Source organism: Protopterus annectens, chromosome 14.part0 (assembly GCF_019279795.1).
Source record: "Protopterus annectens isolate FY-2018-M chromosome 14.part0, PAN1.0, whole genome shotgun sequence".
In the NCBI taxonomy this organism is placed as follows: Eukaryota; Metazoa; Chordata; order Ceratodontiformes; family Protopteridae; genus Protopterus; species Protopterus annectens.
Genome location: NC_056748.1, coordinates 641923324 through 641936620, shown reverse-complemented (window position 1 = coordinate 641936620; position 13297 = coordinate 641923324). Strand labels below are relative to the sequence as shown.

At 35.3% G+C, this 13297-nt stretch overlaps 1 protein-coding gene across 1 annotated transcript in view; it reads right to left on the bottom strand.

Annotated features, from left to right (window-relative positions):
- The window catches only part of RTKN2 (rhotekin 2), a 746431-nt gene extending 735712 nt beyond the window's left edge, over positions 1-10719 (bottom strand). The window contains exon 1 of the mRNA XM_044055605.1: positions 10527-10719. Coding sequence (XP_043911540.1) covers positions 10527-10670 — 144 coding nt within the window. The 5' untranslated portion in view covers positions 10671-10719. The remainder of the gene's footprint in view (positions 1-10526) is intronic.
- Positions 10720-13297: the final 2578 nt, after the last annotated feature.

The following is a 13297-nucleotide window of genomic DNA, read 5'->3' as shown; positions in this document are numbered from 1 at the left end:
ACAATCGTAAACCAATTCTCAGATGAGAAGGGTAGATGGTGTTATTTTATAACTACTAATCCTATTAATAAGAAACAAAGCCTTTTACTCAATGTTTATAGTCCCTGTCAGAGGCAACAGATTTTATCTCGGAAATCCATAACATCTTGCAAAACATTCCTGACCATGAACATATATTGGGTGGTAACTGGAATTCAGTCATTGATTCGGGGATTGATTGTACTAGTAACACCTTATCCCAAAATTTGCAAGCGTCAACTGCCTTAGGTGAACTAATGACAGACTTATGCCTGATTGACCCCCTCTCTTTTGGTGAAAGGCAGGAGAGGAAAGGTATTTATACTTACTTTTCTAAAATGTCACAATACCTGGTCTAGAATAGATTTCTTCCTTATTTCGGAATCACTGGCAGAAGGAGATATTATTATACCAGGCGGAACTGAAAATTTCTCGGATCATTCTAAAATTACTTTAAAACTCCTTTCACCTAATAAGTTGGCTAAAAAGGTTAAAAACTAACTGATCTTTGAATAACAATCCATTATATAATTCAGAAATTGTCCTGGAAGCGTCTAGCATTTTACACAACTGAACAGTAGCATGGAGGATATAGATATTCCTTATGACATTCAATGGGCAGCTTGTAAAATGCAGATTAGGGGAATCCTTGTTCAGAAAGCTTCCTTACAAAAGTTGCATTAGAAAAAGAAAGAAAATTATTAGCAGACTTATTAGACCTAGAAAATAAGTACCAAGATAAACCTGATCCTAATACTTAAAGCCTGATCCTAATACTGAAAGCCCGATTACTCGAAAGACAATTATATGAATTGCACTAGCAAAATTACTCTATATACAAGTTGAAATGTATAGCTAAATACTCGAGTGGGCGCAATTACCTTCCAAAGCCTTAGCAAGTATTATTGCAAACAAACAGGAAACGGGTAGAATTTTGCTTCTTCACCATCAGGATAAGATAGTTAAAACAGATACCCAAATACTTGAGATATTTCACCTGATTTACTCTGAATTATATAGCATGAATGACCAACAACCCCCTGCTGATGACATAACAGAATTTTTTGACAACATAACATTCCCTAAATTAAGAAAACAGAACGTGGAATACCTAGATGTCCCCCTTGCTTTGCAAGATGTGACTGATGCCGTAGGAAGACTGAAGAAAGGGAAAGCACCCGGTCTGGATGAATTCACCTCAGAATTCTATAAGACTTTTATAGTTTCCATGTCACCTATATTATTGAAAGTATACAATCACATCAAAACTTATGGTATATCTGATTATCAGCTTAATTCCAAAATAATGTTCATACCCAAGAACCCTTTAGATAGGTCTAATCCACACAATTATAGACCTATATCCCCATAGACCTATATCCCCACAATTATAGACCTATATCCCCATAGACCTATATCCCCATTAACTGTAGATATTAAAATTCGCTCTTCAATTTTAGCTGAAAGAGTGAAAAAAAATCGTGCCTCACAATCTCCCCGGAACAAACAGGTTTCATGACGAACAGACAAACGTGGGACAATGCCCAAACACTAGATGCTATGGTGCACCTTAACAGGAAAAATTATATCCCTATATATGGGCTAATACTTGATGCCTGCAAGGCTTTTGATAGATTGGAAATTCTTATTTACAACCATGTCTCATTTCAATATCCCTAAAAGCCTTATCAACACTATTGAAAACGTAACCATGTCTCATTTCAATATCCCTAAAAGCCTCATCAACACTATTGAAAATGTGTACAGCAAAACTTATACCCAAGACCCTATCTAAACCCATACAAATAGGGAATGGAACGAGACATGGGTGCTCCCTTGCCGCCATATCTTTTAACCTCTACCTTGAGCCCCTACTTCTCCCAATATCCCAAATCACATTTCACTCTATCCCTAAAACTTTAAATATCAAGACAAGACTATCTATCGGCTTATGCAGATGATCTAAACATCTATATTGAACGCCCCATTTCAGACATTAGCTGATACAATAGACTCCTTTTCTGGAGTTTCGAACCAATAAACCCAAAGAAATCACCGATTTTCCCTATAAACCTGTCAGGTCATAAAGAATATTTGTTCTCAGAATCCCCTTTCAAAATTAGTTATTCCCTTAAATATTTGGGTATACATTTTGACCATACTTCTCAATGTACCAGAATAACCACTTGAAGATATGGACGGATATTTTACAGGACTTGCATAGGTAGCAACAACTAAATTTATCCCCCCTGTCCGAAGCTGCAATTATATGGATGAATGTCCCACCTAAGTTACTTTAGCAATTTAATATAAATCTAACCATTCCAAATACTTTCTTTCAAAGGGTTAACAAAAAGAGTTGGCCAAGTCCATATGGTTCCCTAAGGTGACTCGAATAAGTTATCAGACATTATGCCTTCCTAAATTAAAAGGTGGTCTAACCTTGCATGACTTTCGCCTTTATTACTTGATAATATGTGCTAGTAGGGTTATACGAATCTCCACTTTCTCTCAAGTAAAGTATGGTTCCCTCAATAGATCAAACTCTGGCATAGACATCTAACTACTATCAATATTAACCCTATAGTCTTGCCTTGCTTATCACTTAAAACCCTGAATTCTATTCCCATTCATACCATTATGAAGAAAAGGGTTAAAGACTTCCAGAATCTAATAAAAGTTCATGGAGTTAGAGAATACTCTTCACTTATTACAACCAATACATATGAACCCTACTATTAGGTTAAATAACAAAATGATTAATTTACTTGAGTAACCCTTAATAAGAAATTGTACTGTTTGGGATATATAAAAATCTATATTTATATTACACAAGGAGAAATCACAGAGTGAACGTAAGGTAGAACTAATGTCAGAAGTACACTATCATGCTTCATCAGAAGTACACTATCATCCTTCGTCAAATCAGAGAACTCCTAACAGCAGTAGTGACAGATGAACCTAATTTTGAAAACATCTCTGTTACTTTGGAAATTATAAAAAGTCTATCCAGAAGTAAAAACATGACATCTAATACTTATAAACTATTGATGGACTCCAAACATCAGAATGCAATACTTTTTAACTACTGGAATCAGGACAGTAATCTTAGTAAATACCAAAACCTCAGAGCAATAGAATTTTCTGCTTTTAAAAAGCTGATTTAAAATTAACGATAAATAATACTTATTTCACCCCATGTATCTTAAATAAATTTAATTCCAATACATCCCCGTAATGTCCTTGCTGCTCCTTTCCTCAAGCAGACTTTCTACATATCTTTGGTCCTGCAGTCACACACATAAACTTTGGTGCTCTCTCAAAGTTAGACTAAAAAAGATGGGTTATCAAAAAATCAACCCTTTCATGGGAACTAGCAATCCTGCTTATCAATGGTCTTAGGTTACCTAGATTTATGCTTCAGGCACTCATCATTTTATGTTTATTGACCAATATTACTAGAAAATGGTTAGATCGCACCAAACCTTCTTGGTGCGGCCTTACGAATATAGCGATAAAGTACATATCTTAACAAAACAATTTCATTAATAACCCAAATAAGTGAGTATATTACAAGGAAATAAGGAAAACAATTTTTGATGTCTTTCAGTATGATCAGAAAAAGTGTATGATCTAATATTCAAGATGCTTCAGTTTCTCACCCTGGCTAGCCTGATCTACCTCCTTGGATGTTTGTGTCTTTATTACAGAATTACTTGGTTCCTTTCCATGGAAATTACAGTAGCACATCCTATATAACCTTTGGGTAATCTTTTCTTCTGTATATATGTTTGATAATCTTGTACAAAGTTTTTTGTTCCCCCTCCACCTTTTCCTGTTACAGCTTATGTTATATAAGAGGACTACAGTATAAATATATGTATTTATGACATACCGGTTTCACTTTGTACTTAATGCTGTTTTATCGTGATTGTATTGTCATGCCATATTGTTTCATTGTCCTTTTTTGTAAAATTCAATAAAAAGTTATTTGAGGAAAAAAAAAAATGATCACTCTGACCAGTTCTTGAAGCAATTTTTCCTCAATTAGTGAAGAAGGACTGATGCAACAGACAAAAAGCCCTTACATTATGAAAGGCCAAGCCACATATACTAGAAAGATGCAAGGTCATACAGTCTGTCCTGTAAGCCTCTGTGTCTGAAAAATAATATAGCCTGGAAAAGCCTAACAATCCATAGGTTGAAGTTATAACATTTGTTCTGGAAAATAACTCGCTAAGGAAAGAGTAAACTTCGTTAAGTACTTGAATAATTAAAGTACTTCTTCCAAGTCAGAGCTATAGGCTATAAACAAATGTGAAACCTTTATGGAAATACCAAGAATATAGCAGCTTCATGATATATTCATTTCTGAGAAATAAGACAAGTTTTAAGTAACTATTAATGAAGAATTGTGAGCGCATGTGTGTGTGGATTATATTACACACACATTTTATATATATATATATATATATATATATATATATATATATATATATATACACATACATACATATATATATATACACACACACACACACACACACACACACATTATATATTGTGCAAATTATATTACACATATACACACACATTACATATGTATATACATATAGACATCAGTCGACATATAACCCCACACAAACACACACAGAATGTTAGCAGCTTGTGGTCAACTTGGGACTATCCCATTTTATAAAATGTGAAATGCAAGGAGAGCAGGACCAGTCCCCCCTCCACCCCAACAGATTTTTGATAGTGCCTGTTCCAGTAATTTAATGTACCAAATACAATAAGCCTAAAAATTTAATTAAATCTGCTGGATAAAGCTTGCTTTAAAAAAAAAAAAAAAAAAAAAAAAAAAAACCACACGCAAAACATATTAAAAACTTAAAAGACACAATATATTCATTTGTAAAAGGTGATGCACCAAAACAGGACAAAACAAATCCCACTCTATCATAGGCCACTAGACTATGATCTAGTTTTAAAAGTAATACAATGACTGATTGGGTAGAGAGGGTCAGGTGATGGTTTAAATAACACAGTAGTACAAACTTATTTGTGCAACATCTAGATTTTGACGAGGTCTTATGTTTTAACCAGACAAAAGCACTCAATCGAAGGTTTAATAAAATGTTTGTTTCAACTACTGCTAGAGTGGTGTGTGGTTCTACTTGGAGCTCTTGGACAGTTTAGGTTTTATCTGGTTGTTTGGGGTTGGTTCCTGGTTTGTACAATCATGAAGATAACCAATGGCTCAATATGCAAGTGTGCATAAATTCTAGTCTTTTATCATGGGATTAAGCATTTCACAGTGGGATGAAAAATCAAATGACAAAAAGGCTGATTAGAGTAGTATTGGTTAGGGTGGTGGTAGATGCAAAGGGGTGTTAAGTTGGGTATTGGCATATGCAAGTACTAGCATTTAGCAGGAACAGTTTTTAGGGATTGTTTACAGCCATTAGTACTGGATGTCATTCTTAGGGTGTTTGCTCCAGGAATGAGCCAGAGTGTAACTGTACAGCTGTTTGCCTTTGGTTTTATTTGGTTTGTGAATTTCCAGGACATGTTAGTCAGAGCTTTGGAGGGCACCGTTTGGGGTGCATGGAGTTAGAAAGGACGATAGAAAAGGGCAGGAGGTAAGTGGAGTGAGCTAGGCGTTACAAAATATAGTTTTCATGTTCAAACTGAATCCTAAACAGATCATAAATGATTGACGAGAGTTGTTATTAACAGGAAAAAATACGTCTGAAGAGTCTTGATGGGGACAATGGGGGCAAAGGTGTGCTTGGTTAGTGCCATGGGAATTTCAAACCGTAGGCAAATTTATAATTATGCCATTAACAAGAGAGAAGTTCTCCAAACTAAAAAAAGTGTCTTTAAAGATTCTACACTGGCAAATATAACAGAGATTGTAAGTAAAAGCAAGTAACGGGAGAACAATGAGGCAGGATAAAATACTTCGCATAAGCAATTCAGGTAACCAGATGAAAGTTTTTTCCAAGTGTTCACGTTGCACTAAATAATTGTTTGAATAGAATACTTCAGCACTACCAGTCCATGCAATATTAATCCTCAGGCAGTTTTCACTTCACCAGGGATAAATCCAACAGCAAATAATGATAAAATAAACTTTATTCGAATACAAGGCAAGCGCTTTCACCCGTAGTGCTTCCCTCAGGCCAACAACAGTTTTCTTTTAGTCTGAATTAATGCTTATATACATGCTGTTATTCTAACTAGCACTGATGCCACATCCTGCCAATTAATTCAACTTTAGCTCATACAACAAAGTATACGTAAGTTGACTTCTATTCCAAATTCATTTCACGTTTTTTCATAATATTCCAAGTAAGCATTTAATTATATTAAATTGCCTACATACTCATAAAATATATCTATTAAAAATGTTTTAAAAAATAAATAAATGCACATTGACTTATTCATGCATATATATAATTTTTTTATGTGCATCTATGCTTATATATAAAAAAATTTCCTTCAAAAACATGATTTTTTAAAGTATTACAAAATATCATGTTATAAAAACATATACATGAAAATATATTAAAAAATATATTTAATATATATTTTTGAACCACACAAGGACCAAACAGCCTGGAAACCGCCAAATGGGATCCACAGAAATGCGCGACTGATGCAGCAACACTACCAACCAGATATAATCCACAAATGGTTAAAATCCGATGAAAATCTCTTTGAAACATGCACCAGTTTATTTAAGCCTTCAAAATATAGCTTTTCGTCAGTCCCAAGACCAACTTCCTCAGAAATAGTTAACTTGAAGAGTTTTTTTTTTTTTTTTTTATAGTAATAGTTGTTTACTCCGAGTAGTTAGAAGTGCTTATTCCATAAGTTTAAAATCCACAACATACTTAAAAAGTTAGTGCTTATTCCACAAGTTTAAAATCCACAAATGTGCTTAAAAAGTTGCAAGTGCAGAAGACACTTTCACCCAGATAGGCTTCATCAGGCAAAGAAAAGAAAAAAAAAAAAAAAAAATATATATATATATATATATATATATATATATATATATTTATTTATTTATTTTTAACATTTTCATATATATGTTTTTATAACATATTTTGTAATACTTTAAAAAATCATGTTTTTGAAGGAAATTTTTTTATATATAAGCATAGATGCACATACAAGTTTTTTATATATATGCATGAATAAGTCAATAATGTGCATTTATTTAATTTATTAATAGATATATTTTATGAGTATGTAGGCAATTTAATATAATTAAAATGCTTACTTGGAATATTATGAAAAAATATTAAATGAATTGTGATGAAACTATGGAATAGAAGTCAACTTGCATATACTTTGTTGTATGAGCTAAAATTGAATTAAATTGGCAGGATGTGGCATCAGTGCTAGTTGGAATAACAGCATGTATATAAGCATTAATTCAGACTAAAAGAAAACTGTTGGCCCGAGGAAGCCCTACGGGTGAAAGCGCTTGCCTTATATTCGAATAAAGTTTATTTTATCATTATTTGCTGTTGGATTTATCCCTGGTGAAGTGAAAACTGCCTGAGGATTAATATTGCATGGGCTGGTTGTTTGAATAGAATACTTCAGCACTATTATTTAGTGCAACGTTAACACTTGGAAAAAACTTTCATCCGGTTACCTGGATTGCTTATGCGAAGTATTTTTCCCTGCCTCAACACTTGGAAAAAACTTTCATCTGGTTACCTGGATTGCTTATGCGAAGTATTTTACCCTGCCTCATTGTTCTCCCGTTACTTGCTTTTACTTACTTCTTTTTATTTCTTAACGGGAGAATCGTCCACGAAGCGGTTGTTTGTTATTTATAACAGAGATTGTGAACATGTTTGTTTATCAGTTATGCGTTCAAAACATGGATGGCAAAAAAAAAAAAATCACTTCAAGAGTGGAGCAAAGTGAAGCTTGAGAGATGAATCTTGATATCCATGTCAAGAACTTATAGGGTTGCCACCTTTTCAGATGCCCAAAGTGGGACATTTTTGGTACAAACGTCAGATTTTGCAGGCCAAAACATACCCACAGCCAGTACAAAGGACAGAACGTCAATTTTGTCTAAATAAAAGCTTATTCTTGTAGCAGTTTAGTTGCTTATTCTGTTTATTATAACATTTAGGTGTTTCAGATACAGAATAACTGCTTTATGCAACTATTAAATAAAATATAGGAAATAATTTTGTCCTAAAATCTCAGGACATTTGCCATTTTTACAATTTTTTTGCAGGACACAACTGCCCAAAGAGGGACTGTCCCTCGCAAAGTGGGACAGGTGGTAAGCCTAAGAACTTATATACATTTTTTACAAGGTTGTTGAGCTTTAGCTGTCCCATTCACTACTTGTTTGTCTTTCCGGCTTTTCCCGGTTAGGGGTCGCCACAGCGGAACTCCGGTCCGCTAAGGATTGGCAGTAGATATTTTTTAAGCTGCCGAGTTGCCAGCCCGACGCCCAACCTTCAGCGAAGGCACGCCCATTCACGCATGTCTTTCGTAGGCCACTCGACCGCGGGGAGGACATGCAGACTCTAGTTTTTCGAAAAACTAAACTTGTAGGAACAAAGTATTTTACAACCTTGAAAGCTGAAATCACCTCCATTAAACAGCTTTAAAAGCTTTTAGACAACTTTACTCGGTTATACCTTTGTTATTTGCGTGGAAGGACAAAAGGGCGTTTTAGCTTTACAGTCACCACAGCTTTGAAAAGTGAACAGCAGCAGCTACATATGTATTTCAAGGCGGTCATGAATGGGTCTCGTGGCAGAGCAGTACATAACTGGCTTACTTTTCTTCCAATTTCAGACAGCAAAGAGCACACTCCATTTACCACACATAAGTTGTTTATTTGATAGATATTTGAATTTGTAACACTTTCAGCTGAATAATCCATTCTCCTCATGATGTCTCAATCCCTGTTTATATAAAGGTTTAATAAAATTCTTCTTATATGACGAGAAATGCATGGTCACATAAATAAAAATACTTCAGGCAGAGGCAATATTTGCCTTTCTTTCTAGCCTGAAATACAGGGTCACATACATACAAATACTTAAAGCACAGGCAATACGGCCCTTCCTTTCTAGCCTGAAAGTATACCCGAATAAAGTCATTCCCATAAAACTGTCCAAGCTGTCTTAGCATCTAAACTAATGCTTTGTTTTAAAACAACGGGACAGTTTATTCCATACGTCAGCTACTCATTCAAAGAGCCAGCTGGTACATCTTTCATTCCTGTATAGTCTTTTACAAATGTCTATTAATTAGCCACAACTCTTTGATAACCGCAAACATTCCCAGAGGTAACCAACTCTAAACACCTTATGCAACTGAAGGTCTCCTCTTAAATAAGACACTGTACAAGTTTAAATATTTTAGTCTTTCATAAACTTTCACATCCAAGGATGCCTTCTATATATTACCAATGTACTCTTTCCGATTAATTCATAATAGATTTCTTATAGATTTCCCTAGTTTGGGTCTAGTGGAACTTACAAACACAATTTTAATGATTAGAAAAACTCAAAAGTTGGATAATTCCATATAGCCAAGTCCTTAAAATCCACATTTTGAAATCACTGTTTGCTGCATGAAATATTCACCCTTAACTCTGTCTCCTAGATGCCATATGCTCAGTTTTTGATAAGTTTAATCAGCATATTATTCTCCTGTGCCCAAATAAATCACGTTGGTCAAGGCTGTCTGCGTACATGCCCATCAGACTTCATATGCTTAAGAAAATGCACGCTACATAGATCTTTCTAGCAACATTCTATGTTTTTATGAGCAATATTAACACCCCACCCCATTATTTTAGGCGTTATCCATATTTCTTCCTTGAAGAAGATGAGGTATGACTTCTCCAATAATGGACTATCGGCAGTGAAAATCTTAAACATCGTTGCAGCTCACTCCACCATTTTGCAGTTTTGACTTGTCACACACTGTGTTACGCGAAAGGTTCAGAATTATGACTCACTGGACTGCGATTTTTTTCTTACTTTGCACGTTGTCAACGCAAAACAAGATGCGGCAAGAATCAACTCTAAACTACGATAAAAAAGTTGTACTCAGTACTATACACTTTATTTACTAAAGATCTAATAAATATTCGCAGAAACTTCTCGTTATGCAGATGCTTACAGCAATCAACATCTTCATATGTGCATAAGAAGAAAACAGCACAGATTAAGATCATATACTGACACTTCAGCACCTCTGCCTTTCATCATTTCTATATTTGCATAGATGCTTTCTGAATAATAATGCATTGTTTTCGCTGCTGTTGCTCCATCCTACTACACAATTCGAACACCAAAAAGCATCTTACACGTTCATTTATGCTACTGAAACAGTTGCTGACAAACAAAGACATTCGTTGTTCTCAGGACATCACATACTAAGCGAATGCATTAACCAACATTAGACACAATATTTATTACTACTTTCCGGTGTATCGTAAACATACTCACATCTAAGTCTTGAAAGACCGTACTCGCTCTGACTTTCTTGCGTTTAAGTTCCATGGCGAGAGAAGCACATTGTGCAATTGTTGCCCTAGTCTTTTCGGTTCTGCTGAACATTTGAAAATCCCGCCGTCCGCTGCTCTCCGCCATTCTCTAATTTCTAAATAAAAGAGAAAAAGCAGCTGTCGTTCCCAAAGCAACCAAGGGTCAAAGGGTACCACATAGCAGGCGATCACAAGCAGAAGGGACATACCAAGTGTACTATGCCAAATGCTGTTTTATGATGGGTGGAGAGCAGTTCAGGGGGCATGATTGTCTACATTTTAATATTTGAATTAGATAAATCCTTCGGTCTAAATACCGCAGTTATGCCCTTCACCCAAAAAATAAAAAAATCTGCCCAATTGTTCCACCCAGCGCATCCAATAATTCACAAACCTAAAAACAAATCAAAATTTTAAACACTTGTTTTATTTATTAATGATTTACTAATCCGTTTTAAGTACTCACCCAGATTTCAAATAAAGCCCCACTGCCTAGCACAAGGATAAAAGAAACACAGCTTACAGAAGAATACGTTACAGTAACTAAGAACGTAGGATTGCCACCTGTTCCTCTTTAAGCAGGGCTTTCATATTTGGACAGTTGTGTCCTGAGGGGGGAAAAACGTGAACAATCGGAATGTCCTGAGATTTCAGGACAAACAAAAAGCACTTCCTAAATTCCCATTAATTGACGCATACACAACTATTCTGTATACGGAACATTGCAATATGATGATATAAAACAAGAGAAACACCTCAAACGATATAACAGAGAAAGCAATCACTGTGGCAGAAAAGTGAAGTCCAGTAGTTTGCACTGATTGTGGGTATGCTTTGTCTGCAAAACATCACTTTTTTCATAAAACATGCTCGAATTTGTATATTTTGAAAAAGGTTGAGAAAGAGAGAACTGTCAGTATGGGTCGATGGCATGCGTAGCATTCATTCTTCTTCTTCATTAGTTAAACATTATCTGTGTGCTTGTTTGTTTGTTTGTTTGTTTGTTTCATGGAGGGGGAGGGGGGTCGTTACTGATAAGCCACTAGGACCATTTTCAGGTTCACGTTAAGGAATACTAAGCAAAACATGTGGGAATGCACTTCTACAGAGCAAAGAATTAGCACATAATTAACCATAATTCTCAACATTCCATCTCCAAAATGTGAAACACTATCATAATGTTGAACAAATGGGCAAAATGTGGAACGTTTACTAAAACTTAACAAACCAGCTATGAAGCTCACAGCATGGTTACAATGTGCTACTTTATGCTTATAAAAATTATTTTGTTTAATTAATATGATTCAATATCTGTTAAAATTTGAATGTACAAAAGTCCCTTTCAATGTGGAACAGCTTGCAACATGCACTTTTTATTAATACAGAAAACAAGGAAGTTTTTCACAAAGTACAGTATGTTACCAGTATTCTAGGCATAGAGTAAGATTAGATGTTCTTCATATTGATCATTGCTGTAGTAGCCTAAACTGTATGGGTTATATCCTGCGTAGTATATAACAGCTGGCCAGCTTCCAAAGGTTCAGGGTGCCTTCCACATGTCTAGACCATTAGTCATCTCAGGGTGATCTGACTAAAAAGACAGTTTTGGGTGCTAAACATTTCAGAGCTTTCTTTCCGCAGAAGACTGCACTCTTCTGTGGGCTTTCAAGGATAGATAGTCAAATTGTGCTGTTTCATTGCTGGGCAGATAAGTTCTGTTTGGGAAAAAAAAAACTTCCACGTATTATTCTTGATGTATAATTTTACGTTCCTGAATGGGAAAGTACTTTTTAAGTAAGGAATATGTTTTTAATTGATACTGTCACACAGCTTTGCTGTACTTTTAAACTGGAGATCACTTTTCTGTATGGCAGTTTAAGAGATGATGTTATCATTCTAAAACTGTTCTTTTTTTGTGGAGAAGCAGTGTTTAAATTACATTATGGAGCTAGTAAAGTACAATATGGTACTTTTTACGGTGATTTATTAGGAAAATAATATTATACTATTTTTGAAATTGTACTGGCTCAAGGTGCTTAATTTCCCAGTACAAGAGACACCATTTTCAGTTTGATCATGACACAAACTGCTGGTCATTTTTCCAGCCACAAAAAGAAAAAGATACCTAAACAGTCTTTGCCACCACAGCAGGCTAGCCATTTGCCTCAGCTAAAGATGGGTGATTCTGCTGTGGCCAAAGTTGGTTCCTTAGACCACTCATCTTTTTTCCATAGATCCCTCTGGTGTTGCCAATACAGCCACTATAGACCAGGGGTTGGCCACATACTCTGCAGCTGTTGGGGATATCCTTAGTGGAAAAGAGAGAAACACATTGTCAGTGACGGGAGAAGGGACAAGGAAGGTGTCCCAGCTTAAGTAGTATGTTGTGCCAATCCCTGGGAAGCTGTCACTGGCATTAAGAATTCTGTTTGCCTTAATTTTCCTATCAAAAAGACCAGATACTGAAAGTAAAGAATCAAGAACTGTAAAGGGTACTGGGGAAAGAAGAATATTGTTTAACAAGGAAATTTGCTTGAATATTACAAGCAGAATTTTTTGTGCAAAATAACTATGGGATATTTGAAATAAAAACAGACATGGTATTATATAGCGAGGAGAAAATTATAGGTTCATAGGTGCTTACTAGGCTAATGGCCTTAGCACCCTTAGAAGCCTAGTGATATTTATCCCAAGTTGCCCCAATTGTCAGTGGTTAGGTTAGTCAAATTCACA